The sequence below is a fragment of the Echinococcus granulosus genome, assembly GCF_000524195.1.
Source record: "Echinococcus granulosus chromosome Unknown EG_S00157, whole genome shotgun sequence".
NCBI classification, from domain to species: Eukaryota; Metazoa; Platyhelminthes; class Cestoda; order Cyclophyllidea; family Taeniidae; genus Echinococcus; species Echinococcus granulosus.
In genome coordinates this window covers 78,870-98,592 of record NW_020170537.1, presented here as the reverse complement: position 1 = coordinate 98,592, position 19,723 = coordinate 78,870, and the positions used below count along the sequence as shown (strand labels likewise).

General features: G+C 43.9%; 3 protein-coding genes across 3 annotated transcripts; 1 reads left to right on the top strand and 2 right to left on the bottom strand. All coding sequences in view use genetic code 11, as the record gives it.

The window, feature by feature from the left end:
* Positions 1 to 1,173: 1,173 nt before the first annotated feature.
* EGR_09621 (hypothetical protein) lies at positions 1,174 to 5,159 on the bottom strand (the record flags this gene model as incomplete). Its single annotated transcript, XM_024498870.1, has 6 exons — positions 1,174 to 1,909; positions 2,309 to 2,901; positions 4,232 to 4,421; positions 4,586 to 4,650; positions 4,727 to 4,984; positions 5,052 to 5,159. The coding sequence occupies 6 exons, from the start codon at positions 5,157 to 5,159 to the stop codon at positions 1,174 to 1,176; spliced, it is 1,950 nt and encodes a 649-aa protein (XP_024346711.1).
* Positions 5,160 to 9,763: 4,604 nt separating this feature from the next.
* Positions 9,764 to 10,732, bottom strand: EGR_09620 (Forkhead box protein O3; the record flags this gene model as incomplete). Its single annotated transcript, XM_024498869.1, has 1 exon — positions 9,764 to 10,732. One exon carries the CDS (start codon positions 10,730 to 10,732, stop codon positions 9,764 to 9,766), a length of 969 nt encoding a protein of 322 aa, XP_024346710.1.
* Positions 10,733 to 14,107: 3,375 nt separating this feature from the next.
* EGR_09619 (CCAAT/enhancer-binding protein beta) lies at positions 14,108 to 15,638 on the top strand (the record flags this gene model as incomplete). The annotated part of the gene is made up of 2 exons (XM_024498868.1): positions 14,108 to 14,409; positions 15,338 to 15,638. 2 exons carry the CDS (start codon positions 14,108 to 14,110, stop codon positions 15,636 to 15,638), a joined length of 603 nt encoding a protein of 200 aa, XP_024346709.1.
* Between the last annotated feature and the right edge of the window lie 4,085 nt (positions 15,639 to 19,723).

The following is a 19,723-nucleotide window of genomic DNA, read 5'->3' as shown; positions in this document are numbered from 1 at the left end:
GGGGAATAGCATGAACCTACGTTGGATTACTCTTTCTTTGGTCCATCAAAGTTTTGTGCCCAACTTGATCCACAACTGGGACGATGGGATTGAAGAGGACATTCAAGGCAAGTTCAACCTTAGACTGGAGTACTTGACAAGTAGAAACTATCCAAGCGTTGTAGTTCAAAGTCAATCTCAAAAGACTGACATCCAATGAAGCTAGGCCACAATTCATCAATAGAACACTTATTCAATCGCAGTCAATGAGGAGGAGACAAGTCTGTTAAATTGTTAATTTATATTAAATAGGATGTATAGCAAGAACGCAGGTTTGGTAATTTCTCACTAATGAATCAAAATTTTAGTGGCAAGAGGGAGGGTAGGATGGGCTGGGAGTGCAGGGGAAAAAAGGCAGGCTTTTGGCTGTCTGGTTGGCTGAATAAGGAGAGGAAATAATAACAGGGGAAAGAAGTAGAAGAGTAAAGAAAAAACCGAGGCGGACAATCACACACTAGCACACACACCAGTCTTAAAATTGCTGGATTTGAGGGTGTCTGGATGCGAAGCTATATGATATAATCCAATGCCCATGGAGGATGAGAAGGCCCGCATGTAAATATGTGTATGTATATATATGGTATAGTAAAATATGTCTGTGTGGAGGTGAGAGTGAAGTCAGATGACTTTGCAAAATGAAGGATGGAGGAAGGGGTACACGAGGGAGACGGGGAATGGAGAACACAATCACAATGAGAATGGTGTGAAAATTTGACGTCCGTCCGTCGTCCATCCATCCACTCCCCTCCTTTCCCCTGGTCCAAGTACGAGGGGGCAAGGGGTTGGTAAAGAAAGAACCTGAACACACTAACATCATTCAGAGGCTTATTTACATCAAAGCATAAGGTCGCAGCATCAACACAAAAAGAAGTCATATGTTGCCTGAGATAGAGAGGAGAGTAGAATAGGTAGAATAAATGAGACTGCGTTCGTTAATGACAGGGAGTGGACAGAGACATTTAGTTATTGGTGGTGTTTCTCTCATCTTTAAATTCACTGCTTCTCTTGCTGCTGCCGCTGCCGCCCTGAGAACAAAACCAAGGTTTATCAAGCGAGGAATAATGGGAACGAGGAAGGAGGGAATAGGGTAAGATTCCTGGGTGCTGGTTTATTCAAGTGACAGTGTACGTGAAATCAAACACCATTCTCCACGGTTCGTGCAGCCGACGCCGCCACTGCCGCCCATTGTTGCATGGTGCTGCTCATCTCGCCTGACTTGACCCGATTCGCGATCTCGAGACTGATTCGCAGCTCCATGGCGTCCTGAGAACTTAGTAGTTGTTGCTGTTCACCACTTCCATGGATCGTTGAAGATAGTGCCGAGCCCGGCACTTCGCCTGACGAATCACCACACATCAAGAGGTTGTGCAGGTGTGAGTTTGTTGGTGGTGGCAGTGGTGGATGTTGGTGATGGTGGTGATGTTGATGATGATGTGACATAGATGGCGGTGGTGGTTGGTGGTGATGTTGCAACTGATGTGGATCGTCGCGGAGGAAGGGATCTGCACCACCATCTAGACACTCGGCCGAGCCGGTAAGGATGCCCGTCAGGTGATCATAGGTGGTGGTGGGAGTGGTGCTCGTGGAGGCAGCGGTAGGAGAAGCATCACAGAGGGATCCATACCGCTGCTGTTGGTCTTGGGAAAAGGCCTGATGGTGGTGGTACCGGCTCGATTGTGGTGGCAGTGGTGGTGGAGGAGGGGAGAAAAACGAAGAGCCTCGGTCACTACCAATCCCTGAGGAGGAAAAACTTGAACGCGTGGAGGAGGAGGGAGGTGGACGCGGAACTTGAAACTCATAGCCACCGCCACCACCACTGCTCATCAAGCTCAAACTACCCGAACTGACCGAATCGCTCGTCTGCATTTTGCTACAAGAAGACAACAATTATTTAGTAAGACACGTAAGACACGGTCTTTACTTGGACGACAAACTGGCTCAAGACGAGCATATCTAGGCTAAAAATGGATGTCACACATTAATCCTTTGATAGTGTAACTGTGATTTTTTTTGCCAATCGATTAATCACCTCCATAAGGCTTCTACACCCAGTTTTTTGAATAATGAAAGATTACTTTTACACGACCAGACGCTTAAGCGTTTATGAAGAAATCAGTGAATTTTGAAGCTTAAGATAACGACTTGACGCTAATTTGTCACTAATCACAGAACATAAGCAAGATCTGATGAACTTTTTACATCACCATCAATAGGATGGACAATCCACCTTTAAAGGTAGTCAAGAGAGGATGGAAATTCCATTGCTTACCATAAAGCACTAATCTCATCATTGGGTGGTTTCCGATCGGCAAGGAAACCCGAATTAGTCCAGGGATGATGGTTAAGCCCTGAACCTGGGTCGGGTTTGAGCCCAAGCAACGTGTCGCTACCTCCACCACCGGGAATGCTAAAGGCACTCACGATGCCCGAGGAAAGGCTATTTAGGTGGGAGCGGACAGCAGCGGCGGAGCTTCCGCTCGATTGTAGAGTGGAGAGAAGATTATCACCGCCGTACAATGCACCGCCCGATTTCATCTCTCCTCGACCCCCGCTTCCACCTCCTCCGCCACCGGCAGCGGTGGCAGCAGCAGCTATCTGTGCAGCCCGCTTAGCAGCCGAGGCAGAGCTCGCTGCTCCGCTACCTCCACCACCAAGACGGGACTTCGCCTTCTTGCCTCCGACACCGCCGCCCCCGCCACCAGCAACGCTTCCTGATGTGTCCAGGGAGCACGTCCGTCGACGCACGTAGGGACGGTTAAGAGAGTTGGCGTTGAGGCGCCAGTAGGACGACTTGGAACTTTCGGAGGCTTTTGGACACTTGACGAACTTGTCATGAAGCGATAGGTTGTGACGTATGGAGTTCTAGATTAGTAAAGAGGAGAGAGTCTATAGCTTTGAGTTGTAGCATTAATAAGAGCTCGTGGATTCGCTTTAATTTGGTTACTCAGACTAACATACTGGGAAATTTCCACCTCACGAACGAATTATAGCGAAGAAGGATTGGTTCAAAGACAACAATAGATCCACAACCTCTCCAGGACCCCTTAAAACCTCTGTGAAAAGCAATTTCAGATTTTACGGATGTTTTGAAGCGGATTTATGCCTAAATAGATCGAATGGTTACTACCAGAAGTTCCAAGTCAAAACTAGCAACGGAACAAGTGTAGAAGCTAAAAAAATCTATGCCGTCCATGAAAGAACTGTCCACATTGTCGAAAGAAAAGGTAAACCTGTATATGTGGCACATTCCCCAGTTAAAGGTTGAATCGGAGGAGCGTTGAACGAGTTTTGCTGGAAAGAACAAGGGGTGTGCAAAGTGTGATCACTATAAATCTTCGTCCAGTCTTAAGTGATAATAGTCCATTTCAAAATACACTGACATCGAATAGAAACATCGCTGTCACAAAGTCTTCTTACTGCGGTCAAAAGTCACCGCGCTATCTTCGCGCTGATTTTGGAATGGTTTCAGGTAACTTAAATGTTGTTTTCTTCGCCTATGCTAGGGAGTGATCGCCAAGAGTGCCAAAGACGATGCTTAGGTCAAGGATTAAATTAACATTTACTCTAGACCTGTATAAAATGACACCGGTCCTTTCGGTCTCTCGTAACTCGAATCTTTTTGTACGCAGATAATAAACATACTGCAAAACTAATTTGCCTTAGCCATTTACGGAATCACTCAGGCAACAAACTGTTGCACAGCTACCTTACTTGATAAGCAAGATTCCATCTCACAGACAAAGGTGTCGATAAATCTAACCCAACCTATATCAAGCCTAAGAAATAGACAATAAGAACTCCAGGATAATTCTAGGCGGAACATTTGAGCAAAATTTAGCAGCAGAAGAAAGTATAAAAGTCATGCGACAGTGGTCAACGGTGAAGCGTTTGGCGAAACTAAGTAGTGATCGTTAGCGGTCACGTGAATTCTGGAGGCAACTTCTCTCTTCCTCGCCTTCTCTTGCGCCCAGTAAATTCGTGGTACTTTTCTAGTTTAGACTACAACGCCCCACATAACTAACATGTCATGTAAGTAGAGAGAAAGAAGATTAAGAGACATCAAACAAAAGAGAGTAGTCCAAATATCGAATTCTGCGACAGCTACTGCAAGTCCCATTGTAAGACGCGAGCATTTTAGACTGATAAAGTCGACTCTCGGTAACTTAGACATAGAGGTAACTAAAAGCCATACAACAGCTACCGGCGACACCGAATTTAGACTTTGTGTCTGCCAAAAGGAGAGCGAGGTGAGCTCCACTGTCGCATGTCGCAAAGAGGCTTCACATCGACAGCACGTGGTACAACGAGAGAATGGGAGAATAGAGAAATTGACAAGCTTAGAGACACCGATTCTCACAACTACTACTGGCTCCGCTCGAAGTCTATTTGAGAAATAGTTGAGGCTTCAGCAATCACGTGACACACTGGATCCGCATTTAATGCGGAGGCGTAGGCTTTAATAGTGAAAGCCCGACCAAGGAGAAGGGGAGGTAGGACTAGGTGATGTCTTAATAATGCATGAAAACCGGCTCAGAGACGCGTGTACATACACGCAGAAAAGGAGGACGCGCGCATCGTGTCTGAGTCTGTCCCGCCCCGGGAGGGAACAGACTGGAGGGGGGAGGGAAGGGAAAGGGGGAAAAGGGAGGCAGGGGGCTGAATCGCGTGTGTGCGTGTGTTTACGCACTTGTCGGAACAAATTGGCCAGCCGCCCGAAGCAACGCACCGCAGCACGACGCGATGGGAAAGCCGAGGGACGGACGAACGGACCAACCCACCGACCGGCGGCGAACGGCAGGCGGGGTGGGTGGGTGTGTGGGCGTGTGGATGTGGGTGCAATGGGCGAATTGTTTTGACTGTCATCCGCACCGCGCCGTTCAACGCACGTATTCACGCGCGCACGTAGATAAGCACGCGCGGACGCACTACTACTAACACAACGCCGCTCAGGGCAACGTAGACGGCTCGGACAAGACGCGCACAAATGGACCAATTTTTGGACAAGGACGCACGACGACGGCCACGACAACGACTGTTGCTACTGCCTCTGAGTCGTCGTAGTAATAGCAGCAGAAGCAGAAGCGGTGGTGGCGACGACAGCAGGCGGCCGCGGCATACATCAACCTTGTCCTAAAGCTCGGCCTTTTTCACCCGATTTCTACTACCGCTGCCACTACGCTGGTAGAGAAAAGCAGAAATTCCCTCTCCATCCACCCCACTCCACGCGCCCAATGGGCCAAAAATTCGCCTTGGTTGGGCTCGGCGAGCAGTCGATAATCGCTGTAGTGGCAGCGACCTTGACCTTGTTATTCGTCGCCGTGGTCTGTACTTTTTAAGGTCGTTCCAAGGGGAAGAAGCTGTTGAGTGATTGGTGGATAGGGGAGCGACTAGATCCTAACGGTGCTTTTAGCGTTTTACCTAATCAGAAGGAAGCGAAGGATCTTACTGTCCTCTTCAGCTTATCATATATATTGACTGATGATACAGAGTTGACTTTTCTTTGTGGTTACCTCGCCTTCGGCCTTACCGTCTCTCCTTACTGGTTAAACGCACACATACTTGATGCAATAGGAGGCAACAGTTAGCAAATTTTCACCACACAATTGCGCAAAAATTGTGGTAATTTTATTTTTACCTGGCTGATAGACCCCTAAGATCAGCTATACGGATTTTCGTTTTCGTCACCCGTACTGAGCTGAGGGCACATTTATACGAGTTAAGCTTGATTAAAATACGAATAGATGTCAGACAATGCATTAATTTAACATCAAACTAAAATAGGATACACATCAGGTAGGAAGAAACATCAAGCCACGAGACTAACAAAAAGGGTTACGATAGCTTCCGTAGACCTTGACCCAATGTACTTTTACCTAGCAGTAGTCACGCTGTTGGAAGCGAACATTAGTGAATCCGGTACAAGTAGGTAGGTGTGCAAGTCGCGTGACCAGAGGCGACACAAGGTAAGACACGCGTCGCGTCGTGCTACGCTGGTTATGCTGCGCTACAGCCGTAGCAACTTTGGCAACGAGTACTTTACGTTGCATCACGCGACCTGCTTATTGGCTGGCCCAAGGTCGCGAAAATTAGGTGACGCACCAAGAGAGGTAGAAGAGGCAGACCCACACACACGGTAGAGGCTTTCGGTGGCGGTGTTAGTCTTAGCGGTAGTAGCGCGGCTCGACGAGGACAAACCAGATCACGTGCCCGCCTGAGCCGGACTCTCGCCATCCCCATTCATTCATTTAATCACTTCACCTAACGCCACGTGACTGGTGGGCGGAAGGAGAGGGGAGAATTAAGTATGATTACTTTACCTCTCCCTCTCTCCACCTTTTCTGAGACGCAAAGCAACTTATTGAGGTGAAGAGGACGAGAACAAAGGCAAAAACTCTCCTGATGCCAATTAGGTGAACTTTGTTGGCACTTGATGATGAGTAGCTTGTCAAGTGAGATAAGCAGAGCACATGACCCGCATTGACCACAAACCTCTCTTCATTTCTCAGTAGATTGCTTTTGCATTTACCAGGCGGGTTCTTTGAGCCTTTCGTGAATACGTCTTTAGTAGTAGCTTAGTCGTTCTATGTACTAGCAATAAATTACTTCAAGGCTTGTTTGAGTCAGGGATGCCTTTATGTGTTGCCTTAATGACAGTGGTAAACGGAATCCACAGTAATTTTGCCAAGAGAGACATCCCCCAAGGATGACTGAATCTGGGGAGACTCACTCATTAAATCACCCCAACTTTCGGCGATTACAGCAAACCGTGAGTTCTACAATAATGCTCGTCCCAGGACAGACCAGACCGAAACAGATGGAAAAAGCCCACAAAGGAAATGCTGACAATACTAAACTCTGAATGTGATCCAGTGTGGAGGTCTGTTCGTCTGTAATAGTCCTACTTTTAGTATCTCAAGTGTGATAACGTCTACAGAGGTAACTCGAACGCTACAATGGTGGCAACAGTAAGTAAACCCACTGTGAAAGAACAAAACCCCGACTTTACTGGCTGAACACTGCATGAAAGCGTCAAAGAGACAGGGAATCCAGTTGCTGAATTGTAGAATTTGCAGAAGAGCTATTACCTCAACCTCAGCTATAGATAGTGTCGATACCGAAGTCAAACGAGGCTGGACTAATCTGAATCGTTCAACCTCAAATTTTCACATACTTACAATACGTGACGACTCCAGCACTACATAGAGACTTATGCTACCCGCTGAACCATCTCTGTAGAAATGGGACAGAGGGCTTTGAATAAGCTAAGAAAAGGAGGGAGAGGAACTTGGCATCTGTAAGGCAATTTCATCACCCTCAAGGATTCGTGTTGATTCAAGGCGGAGCAAAACAAGGAGGAATCCTAGTGACTTGAAACCGGAAGGGCATGTTTACGAGGCAGCGAGGACTACGGGGTCAAGGATGGGGTGTCACGCGCTCGTATGTACATAGGGACGCACACGAACGCTAAATGTGAAATAAATTTGCCCATTTAGGCTTGTGTATGTGTGCATACACGCACCACGAACAAGTACAGAATGACCTTGACTGACATAGGCAGAGGAAGAGGCTGCAAGAGAGCGCATGCACATATCTCCAGTGTGTGACCTTCAAGTGATTGGGTGCACACACGCACGCGTAAATGCAAAGGAGCCCTTATGCGTGTATGTGTCTTGTTTTCAGCCTTATTTCGTGTCTGCTAGATCCACGAACTCTTGCAAGTCAACTTTGAAATTCGAAGGGGGAAAAATGCGATGATAAACATCATACTTTGAAAGTGTATGATTTAAACCGGCCAAAATCGGGCAACTGTGTGTTTTGCCTTAGTGGTTTTCCGGCTCCTTTCATGTCGGAATCACAGTACTCTGCACAAATCAATGTAACATTTTAAGTTTGAGAGGGACTAAAGTAAAAGATATACAAAAGCTATTTCTAAAGACACCTTGGTTCGATGCTTTTTGCTGATTGAATCCCTGATTTCAGGAAACAAAGATGAACCGCAAGGAAATAGTGGTCGGTGTTTCTTTTTTAACTTCAGCGTGTCCAAATTGTAAATCCTCACGCCCTAAAGGCCGAAAGAATCTACCTACCATTCCCATTTGGAACCGATCAAAAAGGGGGGATGTCTCACCCCTTTTATAACTCAGGGCTTGATAGAACCTCCAAATCGTTTCGACGTTGGGTGGAGAAGGGGGTAAAATGATTGACAACCCACTCACCTTTTACGAAAACGTATTCTTTATTTGATGCCTCATCCTTCCATAGGTGCAGCACTACAGGATCAGGGTTTGCTAGGAATCCTAGGATTACGTAGCAATATTCTTGGCTTTAGGATTCCGAGAGAGAGAGAGGCAGAGGGAGGACCGAAATGATCAACTTAGTATTTCATTTTGCTAAACTCATCAATTAGACCGGTCACAAACGTGTTTGATACCTCTTCCGCCATTCTGAATGACTTCTTTGTAAACGTCGATGTTAGAATTCAAAGAAACTGGACTGATAATTATTCCATTATAATCTTGTGGATATATCATTCAACGCGCCCAAAAGTGGGTTTATGTGGCCTATTCCTATCCCAAAGGACTGAGTTTAGATTCATTTCCGGCCAAAAATTGAATCCAATCAAATGATTCAGGGAGGGAGACCGAAATGATGGATGGACCATTCCCTTTCAACTAGGATCAGTTGAAAAGATCGAAACGATCTTGTCTAGAGACTAACAGTTTGACAGAAATAACCCGAATCAACTCAAATTTGAGTCGGGAGGGTGGCAAAAAGGAAAGAAACACCAGTTTACTTTACGACATCACTAGCTAGTGTTTCTTGTCCACTTGGCCGGAGTTTGACAAACCCTTTGATTTGTTTATGTGATCAAAATTTGATGGGACTCTAGCAATTTTGAATGTAGAACTCATAGGCTAAAATTATTGCCTTGGTGCCGGTAACTTGAAGACGGATAAGTCTAAACCTGTACCTTTTTCCGGCTTATTTCTGTGTCCAAAGAGTCGCAGTGTCATAAAACCCTCGACTCCACAAAAATTAATTCCAGGTCGACCAAGCCGAATTTATCAATTAGACCAGCGAAGAGGTCACGATGTCCTGAAAGTTTTCTGCTTTATTTCTTGCTTATAAAATGCCGGGATTTGGTGAAACCGTACTATGACTCTGGGACAATGGAATACTCGATAGACCATGACCATCCCCATGTATCATTTGAAAGGAACAGTGTGAATGCGATAACGCCTCACTTGCTTTCTGATTCATTTAGTGCCTACAGTATATCAAGGCCAGGATTCAACAGAATCCCCGATCCTACAATCCAGAAAGATACACTAAAATACCCCTACTTTAAAAATTTACCAATTAAACTGGTCAAAAATGAGTTGTGTACAGGAACACCAGATGATGAGAGGCTTTGCAGACAAGCAATTCCAAAGAGTTCATTCACTCATTTTTTCATACCTTCTTTCGCATTGTGCCGTATTTTTAGCACAGTACACATATCACACCGCGTGAACATCGTATTTGCAGATAAAAAAACAGATCCCATCTCTCTGTCTCTCCCTCCCCTTCTTCCTTTTTTTCGAATTGTGCATAAATGGGAAAAGAAAGATAATGTTAACTTGAGTGACTGACCTCTGTCTTCAATTAAAGCATAAGGCCATCAAAGCTGCCGTCAGGATTTTCAAAGACAACCTTCTCCACCAGTGCCACCAGATTGCAGAATTCAAGTATCCCACCATAGCTGCCTACCACTTGCCCAAAAACCAGCACTCACTTTCCATCCAGCCGAGGCGGGCGGATCACTACGCTCCCTGAAGTAGGTGTAGTTGGTAGAAATGTAATCGTAGATCTGTTGTAACGTTGCTTGTTTCTCTGGGTACGATTCAATTGCCTTAGCAATGAGGTCCGAGTAGGTCTCCGAACCCCAAGGATTTCTGCGCGCCGGCCTCTTAGCAGCGGAACCAGTGCCACCACCGGTAGTAGCAGCAGCTGGCGTGGAACCTCCTACTCCAGTTGTTGGCGCTGTCGTTGTAGACGCCATCGCTCCCTGGGCGCTCATCAAATTCGGCTGTGGGATCGATAGTTGACTTCCCACCGAGCTAGGAGAACCCGAATGCAGCCCTGGTTGCTGTTGTTGCTGGGGTTGGGGACATGAACCGTTAGTATAGGGGGATGAGCTGCCGTAACCGCCGCCACAGGGTGTTAAAAGGCCACCACCACCTTCTGCATGATGACCAAACGGTGACGAAGCGGAGACGGATAAAACTGAAAAACTGGAGGATTGAAAGCCACCACCACCACTATTGGCATTCCAGTCTCTCGAACTGTGAGATGGTGATGAGGCAGTGTTGGCAAAGAAGTTTTGGGGGTAGTCAGAGGTCGTTGATTCAGGAGTCTTGTCGGCGACGAGACGACGAGAAGTAGAGAATTCCTGAGTACCGAGATCGGTCGCGGTGGGAGGGGAGTAGTGAAAGCCCCCGGCGCCGCCAGTGTTATTGTTGTTGGATGGCTGGTCGACGGGTGTAGTGGCGGCGGAGGTAGAAGCAGTGACACTGCGAAGGGCGAGTGCCGCAGCCGCTGTTGCCGTCGCCGTATCGGTGTAATGAAAACCTCTCGGAGCGTCAGAGTCGTGGTCCGAGGTGGGAGCACCGGCGCTCCAGGTGGACGCCCGGCCTCGGAATAAATCGGACATGGAGGGTGGAAAATCCGTTTTGAGAACCTGATATGGCAAATGCGAGCGTGCTTGCACTTAACCCTCTTTCTGCGAAATTAGTAATGTGTGAGCCGTAACCTACAGACAGAGAAAATTACAACAGAATGATTTTATATCAATGTCCAATTAATCCAACCAAAAGGCAGCAACTTTAACAAATAAAAAGGTACAACCCATATGTAGTGGTTATTTAATAATTAAAATGATTAACTTTTATTGCAGAACTAGAAGAAATATGACATTATTAAGGCCAGCAATTACTAGGACACATCATTGGTAGGTACAAACATGCTTTCAAAATAACACTATTAAACCCAAGTCATTCGAACAAAAAGAGTGGAAATTTACACCCTAATAAAAAGCGGCCAAAAGTAGATGTCATTTGTGTAAATGAAGCCTTAACTGTGTTTGCTAAAAATTTGCTTTATTTTTAGTATAAATGACAAATAAAGGTATCACATTCTAAAGCCCCTAAGTGGTACCACGTTCAACTTATCACGGCTAACAGCGAAGTGCCGATGAGGCTCGATGATTCCAAAATCTATATCAAAACCGCCCCAAAAAACTGATAAAAAACAAGAACTGCAAGGCGCGACCTCACCTCACGCAGTTGGCTTATTTTGAACGTGCAAAAGTTGAAGGAAAAAAATCCACTAAACAATTGGGAAACTTAAACAAATATGTTTTACATCAACAAATAAAAGACTCAAACTTGAATATTTTTAAATAAAATACAATTATTTTTGTTGTTTACAATATTTTTTATTTTCGCTTTTGGTTTTTTTGCAATGTGAATATAGGGATTTAAACATACTAGTGTAAATTTTACCCTCATCTGATAAGTGATAAAGCATGTGTTAGGTCTATCGTGTAGCGGCTATAATAAGACAAGTTTTTTCTAACTGCGCAAAGCACAAATGACCCTAAGCAGTAGCTTTGTACCCAGTATTTTCTACTTGCCTAACTAGGGTGAATCTTATTTCATTTTATTTCACATAGTGAAAGAAACTAAATAAGGCACTATTTGAAATTTATTATTTTAAAGTTTCATTAAAAATATGGCTTTGGAAACACTAATTTCCTGTTATTTATTCGCCTATTTGCATTCTGTAATTCGAAATGATGGCCCGCGCACATTTTTAAACACATCAGGCTTGGATTCGCCAATTTTAAACCTACATATGATTTAAAGTGTCTTCGATTTTAATAAGTGCTATAATATTTCTCAGTTGGCTTATAGGTAGCCCATCGTAGTGAGTGATTTGTCATAAAAGTGGTATTTGCATATTTAACCTAAGGCCTTCAAACAGACCAACTTTTATAACGATTGAAAGAGTATCTACGTTGACCAAGGTCCATCAAGATTAATAAATGATTGTTAACTACAGGAAAGCTGAATTTACAATGAGAATAGCTAATAAGCACACTGAGTTTTTTCGAATCGGTGAAGCCTTCTACTGTATAATCATATTTTAATGTGTTTTACTTCATAATAAGTCCTTTTCGATAAAACTGCTTTAAGGTCCACCTTGTGTCGATCTTCTCCATTGATGCATACAACCTACGCGTTTGCTCTGCTCTAAATAGTGTTAATTTGCAGCCTGACATTTGTTTGTGGTAACTTCTGCTATCGCTAGTTGATTGCCACAGAAAACATATTTCTTAACCAGGAGGTGGAGGTTTTTGATGGACAGATGCCTTGTTAGATTCAAGAACCCCCTTTTCTAGAAGAAGTTAATTTTGTTCTTAACCTAATATCGCCTATGATAAAAAGTGGTCCTTCCAAGGTTGCGGCCCTAAACCTCTCAGTACGAGTACTACTTCATGTAGATACCACTCTATCTGCCACTTCAAATAGTGCCCTTTGTGTTCTGCAGCAAATTATGTCGAGATGCTCAAATTAATTCTCTTACATCTTCCCTGGTGTGTTTTCAGCTTTGACCTCAGTATTATGCCTCTCTGTGGCTTTGGATGAAAGGTTAGCTAGGTTACATTCCCATGGGGTCGGCTGGCTGACTATCCAGCTGAATGCGGGGGCAGACGGTTGTGGGTCTAGAGCATGTTCATCGCCTCTGGCACAATGCGTATAAGCCTCAGTTTTTCAGCCTAGTCTACGCCTCCATTTCCACCAGTCTCTATTCCTTGGATCTCAAAATGGAAGAAAGGAATTTGCAGTAAGTTTAAATCGGGGAAAATCGACCAGCAAACCAAGGTATTGCGATAGGGATTTTCTTCTCCTCAGGCTATGCTAGGCGCGATGACTTGACACGTGTCTAGCTAGGAATGCAAAACCTTTGAAGTACCAGTTGAAAGTAAGCTAAAAACATGCTTCTCGAAGTGGTTGTCGGTGGGAACGAAGTGTGTAAGGTCCCGTTAATCTTGTCAATCAATAGGGGAATCACTAACTTGAAGTTATTTTGCTTGTTTTTATAAAGGGAGCGCGAAATCCAACAGGCAGTAGACCTTGAAGCCCGTTCTCAGGGGATTTCAGACATAACACAGCAGCTGAAAGGCAAAAGGAGCCAAACACATAAAGCCCCATTTCTGGTTCGAAAAAAGAGATCTTAATAGCCATACATTTGGGAAATGGGAGGCCATTATACAAAGGAAAACATTCACACACGTCGGATTTCCTTGAGTTGAGGGTAGAAGGTTGAGTCCACCATCCAGAATCTGTGTTAAAAGAAAGCAAGAAAGAATGGTAAATGTCAGCCACTAGGTACGTTCAGTGCAACCCAGAGAACAAAACGATATGAATAAGGGACATTTGAGCAATTTCAACAAGGAAAAAATCGCTATTTTATCGTCAGAATGGAGTGCCGATAGGTTCGGATGGAGGTGTCACCATTTTCGAGTGTGTGACCCAGCCGATATTACTCACTAACACTCTCTCAGTTGTAATTTCCACTGCTCAAGTCATCGACACTGTCAAAATAATCACTCCACCGATGAAAGGGAAAATTTAATTTCTTGACTGCAGAAAGGGGGTGATACCGAAGAGTCATCTAATTTTTTGTCTTAATTCCACCTTCAAACAACTGTACGTTCCATCGAACGGGTCCGCAAATCTCTCAAAAACAAAAATGGAAAAAACTATCAGATTTTTTGATCAGTCAAGTAATTAATTGATTCAATCCATTTGCCGTGAAGTCACCTTTCACGCAAAACATCCCGCAGCAAAGGCTCCACACGGCGGGGCAGTATGCATGTGGCACCCGCCAACGCCAACTCATCTCGCACATCTGATTGGTCCCAGGGTGGCAGAGCCAATCAATTGACAGACCAATCGGTAGAGCGAAGATGTTTAGGAGCAAGGCGGCTTGTGTAGTATATTTTGCAGGTCTTATTACAGTTATGTCAAGCGACGATTACGCACGACATCAGCAGCAACATCAGAAGAGTTTGGCAGATGGAGCCATCAAGATGGAGCCCACAATAGGCAGAAGCGTTTCTTTTGGTGCTGCTGCCGCTGCTGCCACTGCCACTGCCGGTGGTGGTGGTGGTGATGGTGGAAGCGCCAAGGCAATGCGAGGAAAACCAACTAGTGCACTCCACATGGAAGAGGAGAAGTACATCGCTCTTCGTAAACGAAATAACATCGCTGTGCGAAAGTCGCGAGAGAAACAGCGGGCTAAGCAGAACGAGGTTATCAAAACGTAAGTACGACATTGGGATGATACAGTTCGTAATAATCCCTCGTCATAAACTGCTATTCTTACATCCTCACTAGGAAGCGAAAACAATATATTCTGGCATAAACTGTACAATAGAATACAATTTCTCGTACCGTACTTAAAAAGGGTTTGGAAAACGCAATTTCATGCTTGAGCGTGCTTTAGCATGTTGTCATGGCAATCCGCTTTTGACAGCAGTTACAAGAGCAAGTTGGAAGCATTGGCGGCTTTCAACCCAGTCGCACATAGAAATGCAAATCAATCACGCGCATTTTTTAAAATGAACCATAAGAAAGCTACGCGCTCCTTGTAGGACTTTTGGAGCCTGCTTTAGGTCTCGAAAATTCGTGCTTGATCGTCGCAATATCTTGTGATCAAATGTATTTCTGGTACTATCTGGTGTCAAACAATGCCACTTTTCAGTAGAATATGACACAATTAAGTATCTTAACAGGAGATCCGCATGGTAAATAGCATTATCCTTTATTTAAATAGCCAAAAATACGGTGTTATCGCCAAGAATAGCCACATACCAGTGTCTGGAATGCGCTCGGTTAATTAACATGGAAATATGGGAATAAGATCAGTTAGAGGTGGTTTATTTTGGGAATTTTATGCTGGTGTATCGCGTCATCACTCGTTCCAAATCAAGTCTGCGGTCGATAGAGATTTGATTGGCCGAAAATTCGACCATTGATTGGCTGATTCTTCACCAATCAGTTGCGTATTTCACCAAAAATTCCAATTTCTTGTCACTTGAGAAAGTTGAATGTATTTTGTCATCTCCTAAAGTAAATATTAAATCTCGAGGAGGCCAGAAGCATGGCTCTGGGCCTTAAACTATAAACCACTGAAAGACCACCCTACCGGATTTGCTTAATGACCAGGTTAAATTGTGGTCCTTTTCTAGGCTCTCCATCCTTAGAGACGAAAATTCCAGCCTACAATCAACAGTAGCGGCTCGAATCCGTGAATTAAACCTTTTAAACAGCCTCCTCAAACAGGTGAAACACGCGCCTCCAAAGCGCCTCTCAAAGATCCTCAGTGCCTATAACCTGGAGCAAGGCCCTGATCTCTGTTCTGACAATCCCATCCTTCAATCATCTACATCTTCTAGCTTTTCCCCTTCCTCCTCGCCTCACTCCATTCCTTCCTCCTCATCCGCAGCTATTAGGCTCATTTCTACTACTGCCTACAGACAACAGCAGTAGCATGTTTGTAATCGCCATCACAATTTGCGCGATGACTCCGGTTGAAATGCTCACCACTTCTCTTGCCCTTCATCACTGTACATATTATTTACTTCCTGGGAAAAAAACATGTGTTTCTGGTAAAACGCATAGATTTGAGAGGCCCTCTTATGCACAAAAATAAAATTTCCCAACGATACAAATCACTGCTTGATTTTGCCTTTAAGTTCTCGCTTTGTAGTGCCAACTCCTAGCCTATTATTAGAGCACTTGGGGGCTTTAGACACCACCAATTCGAATGCACGGCCTTGTCTCAGTTGTGAAAATTCTTAGTGAAACAACCTTTTTTAACAAACTATGGGATTGGCAAGTACTGTCAGTTAGGAACACTCAAAGTTGCTTGAAATCATTATCCAATAGAGGTTTGAAGTAGTTGAAGAACAGGAAGGCATGTTCTAATTGCATTACGGCATTAGCTCTCCTCGCTTTGAGTCCTTTTCACCTAGCAGACCTAAGTAAGATTCTGCCTACGATTTCTACACGATCTTCTTTTGTCGGACGCTATTAGTGTCTCAGAGACATGTACGCCTTCGGGGTTTGGGAGCTAACTCAGTCAATCCCTTATACCGCCAGTAGCCCTTTAAGTGAGAGTCAGCCAGATGCTGTTGCTGTTCATCGAAAAGGTTGGTTCACACAATGGAAAACTGCACTTCTCAACAGTAAAATCTGACAAAATGTCAGTTTACCACCTTTCTTCTGCAAAAACAAGTGAATTGGAGCATCTCTAAGGTGAATAAAAGGTGGGCAAGGCAAGACACCGAGTCAGTGGTGGACCCATGCAGCCAAAGTGAATGCTCATTTGTTTATTTGATCAACATGCGGAAAAATGAGTGAATAGTTGAGCTGTACATTGTCTATGTGAAGTCAAGCGTGAAACTAGTATAAGGGCACGGCGCTTTGGCATCACTAAGTGTTCTCATGTCTAGGAGAAGTAGAGATAGCTGATGAACTTCTTGCCAGGTGCAGGCAGCAGCTCATGCAGCTTACTTCGCATTCAAAACCCTCTTTTCTAGCCTCGCTGGCAGCGACACGCGGTTAACATGTGAATTCGCATGTGGTAAGCTAACACTCTCCGCTGTGCGCCATGAAGATGTGGGTCGCACTTCTGCTATTTCTCTTTTGCTCGTACTGACTGATGGTCAATAGCTGATTGAATAACTTGATAATTCGCTCTTTGATTAATATGTCACATGTCAACCTGATTCACGTGCTCCAATCCTGGGAAATTTGCTCCGAATTGAGACGTATCGCTCAAATCCCAAATGAGTACTAACTAACCTTTTTCGCCCATGTTTTGAATTCTGAAATTCAAATTTCCATTGAGGGGGAAAATAATACATCTTTCGATTTTCCCCCTGTTTTGCAATGGGGATTCGCACACCGAAAAATTCGGTCAAATCCCCACCACTCGCCCTCAACCCAGTGTTTGAATTCACCACGAGTTTCAATAAATAAAAATCTACCTCATTTGACAATATTTACCCCCCTTGTAAGTGTCAAATTTTACTGTTGCAGAAACTTTTGTGACAATACACTAGGCAAGGGGAGTGAGAAAAGATACACCTCTCCTGCAGACGAAAATAAAAACGCGATATAGTGATGCATTTTGAGCACTAAAATTTGACTGGCACAATAGCACCCTACTCAAAACGTGCGTTAGAGAGAGTGCAAAAGAACTGGAAGGTGCAGCACCACTGAGAGAAACAGAAGAAGGCGTGGGAATCCTCAATCAATGCGAGTGATGCTTCAAGGTCAAGGCCATGCTATAAGAACGGTAGTTTTCCATAACAATTGTCGACCCCACGATGATAGAATGAACCCAATCCCTCTTACGCGAAATCCGTGAGATGCAATAACTTGGGATTTTTGTTTACCTTTACTTAGGTAATGCAACGAATCATAAACGGTCTAACATACCATTTATTAGTACATACTAGATACCAAATTTAAAGTAATCTGGTACGAGAACACCATGACGCAGCCAACACTCCCAGTCAGCGCGAAAGTATGCGTACCTTTCGTTTAAAGCATTTTACCTCACATAGACGCACCAAAACATTGATCTCTGCGCGACAATCCTGTGAGCTCATTCAAAGCCTTCTCCACTTAATATGCAGTTGGCATTTGGAAAAAGTGGTAATTTGGGTAAATCATTAGGCCACCTCTAAATATTACATTGCCTAGCGTGGTTGAAACTTTGGCAGATTTGCCAGGGCTTGACGACAAACGAATCGACAATTTACTCCTCTGCCCGAAAACCAAGTCACATTCAAAAAAACGACAAAATCTGCTTGACTGAGTAAAATTAATATTTATTGTGTTTACCTTAACAGGTATTTTTACATGTGATCCGCTACATCGTAGTTGATTAGGAGATTGTAAGTGGTAATAACCTCTATTTCCTTTAAGCCGTATATTCAGGCTTTGCTTGATAATTTAATGGTGCAAAAAATTCACCTTTAATCTCTACTTTCTGCAAGACCCTGAGACTAGAATTGTAACATTTGAAGTTCATAGACGATTAGTTGATGGAACGTTCTCACATGCATTATTAACCAATGAGATTTAATCACTAGTTGATAAATATCTCATAAATGGAGCATCAACATAGTTTCAATCCCCTAATCTCGATCCTCTATATCCAAAAGGATGTAATCTGTCAGGTAGATTTGTTGTCTTCTGTGATGAGATTATTCTGCTTAGAGAGTAATCTAATTTCCAGAAAAACTAAAAAATTGACTTTGGTTTATTCCAAATTACGGTGTGAGCTTTTAGAACAAAGCATATTAGGTTAAGGATAATGTTAGATTGGTTGTGTACTTGAGGGAAATAGCAAGAATTAAGTATTTGTATTCATTCAGTCCAGAACTGCAAAATTTTTTACTATTCAAAATGAGTTTTTTCTGACCTTAACTTTCTCTTGTTTAAACTACCAACCCACCAACGGCCATCAATAATTGGCTACGCGTCTTTTTAAACAATGAAATACAATCCTTGATTGGCTAACATTACGCAGATGAGACACCAATTATTTTTCCCCATAATTAAAACCTTTTTTCGAAGAAATTGAAATCCAACGAAAGCTTGTACTAAACCAGCTAAATGGACTTTTGATCGCACGAAGTCGATTACGTAGAGGAGTGATGGGTATCTTTTGTTTTTACTTTGGGCGTTAGTAGAGGTGTCATTTTTTGCTATAAACTCCGGCGGAAACTTTTACAAGGTCTGTCCGTCCATTTAGCACTCTAAGTATAAAAGAATAGCATATGACCGCGGTGCTGAGAGTGCCATCTGCCTAGGAGGCTAGTAGAAGGGCGTTAACTTGTAACAAGAGAGGCGCAGCACCAGTTAGCATTGAAGTTGAAAATACGTGCTATGCTTCCGATCACATAATCTGATCTCATAGACCATCTACCACAAATATGAGCTGACAAGGCGTGATTGTGTGAAATTTCCATGTCACGCTTGTAGTTTCAAAGCTCATTACCATGCCATAGGCTTCTCAAGGCGTCATTTGACACCTAAGTGTCAAGGCCAGGTGTACAGGAAGTAAGGCTTTGAATGGTTAAACGGTAAACACATTTGACGGTTACGCAAAACCACAGAAATTAAGCAGCATTGCTGCCAAGATGTGAATTTGTTCATTTCCTTCTCGCAAAGAAGATGGGTAACCTCAAGGATCACCGTGAACTGCGACCAGAAAAATCCCGTAGCAGGTTGCTCGTCGTTTTGGTTGTGTGAACGAATGTAAGAATCTTCATGGTTTCTGGTAAAGTTGCCTCCAGGAAGGTGGGATGAGAGTCTGCTACTAGCCTTCCAGCCCTTCCGTGGACCTGTCACAAGACTTCTTATGATGTAGTATAGCACACATGGAGCTTTACGAAATGACTTTTGTGCCTGGTACTATGTTGGCAAAAGAAACTCAAAAATGATGCATTGTATCACATAATGTGCATTTTCTTTGTTGGTGAGGTAAACTCCGTATGAAGCGCACTTTTTATTGCCGTAATAGGTGGAGTCCCATTCCCGAGATCCCTTGATTATGC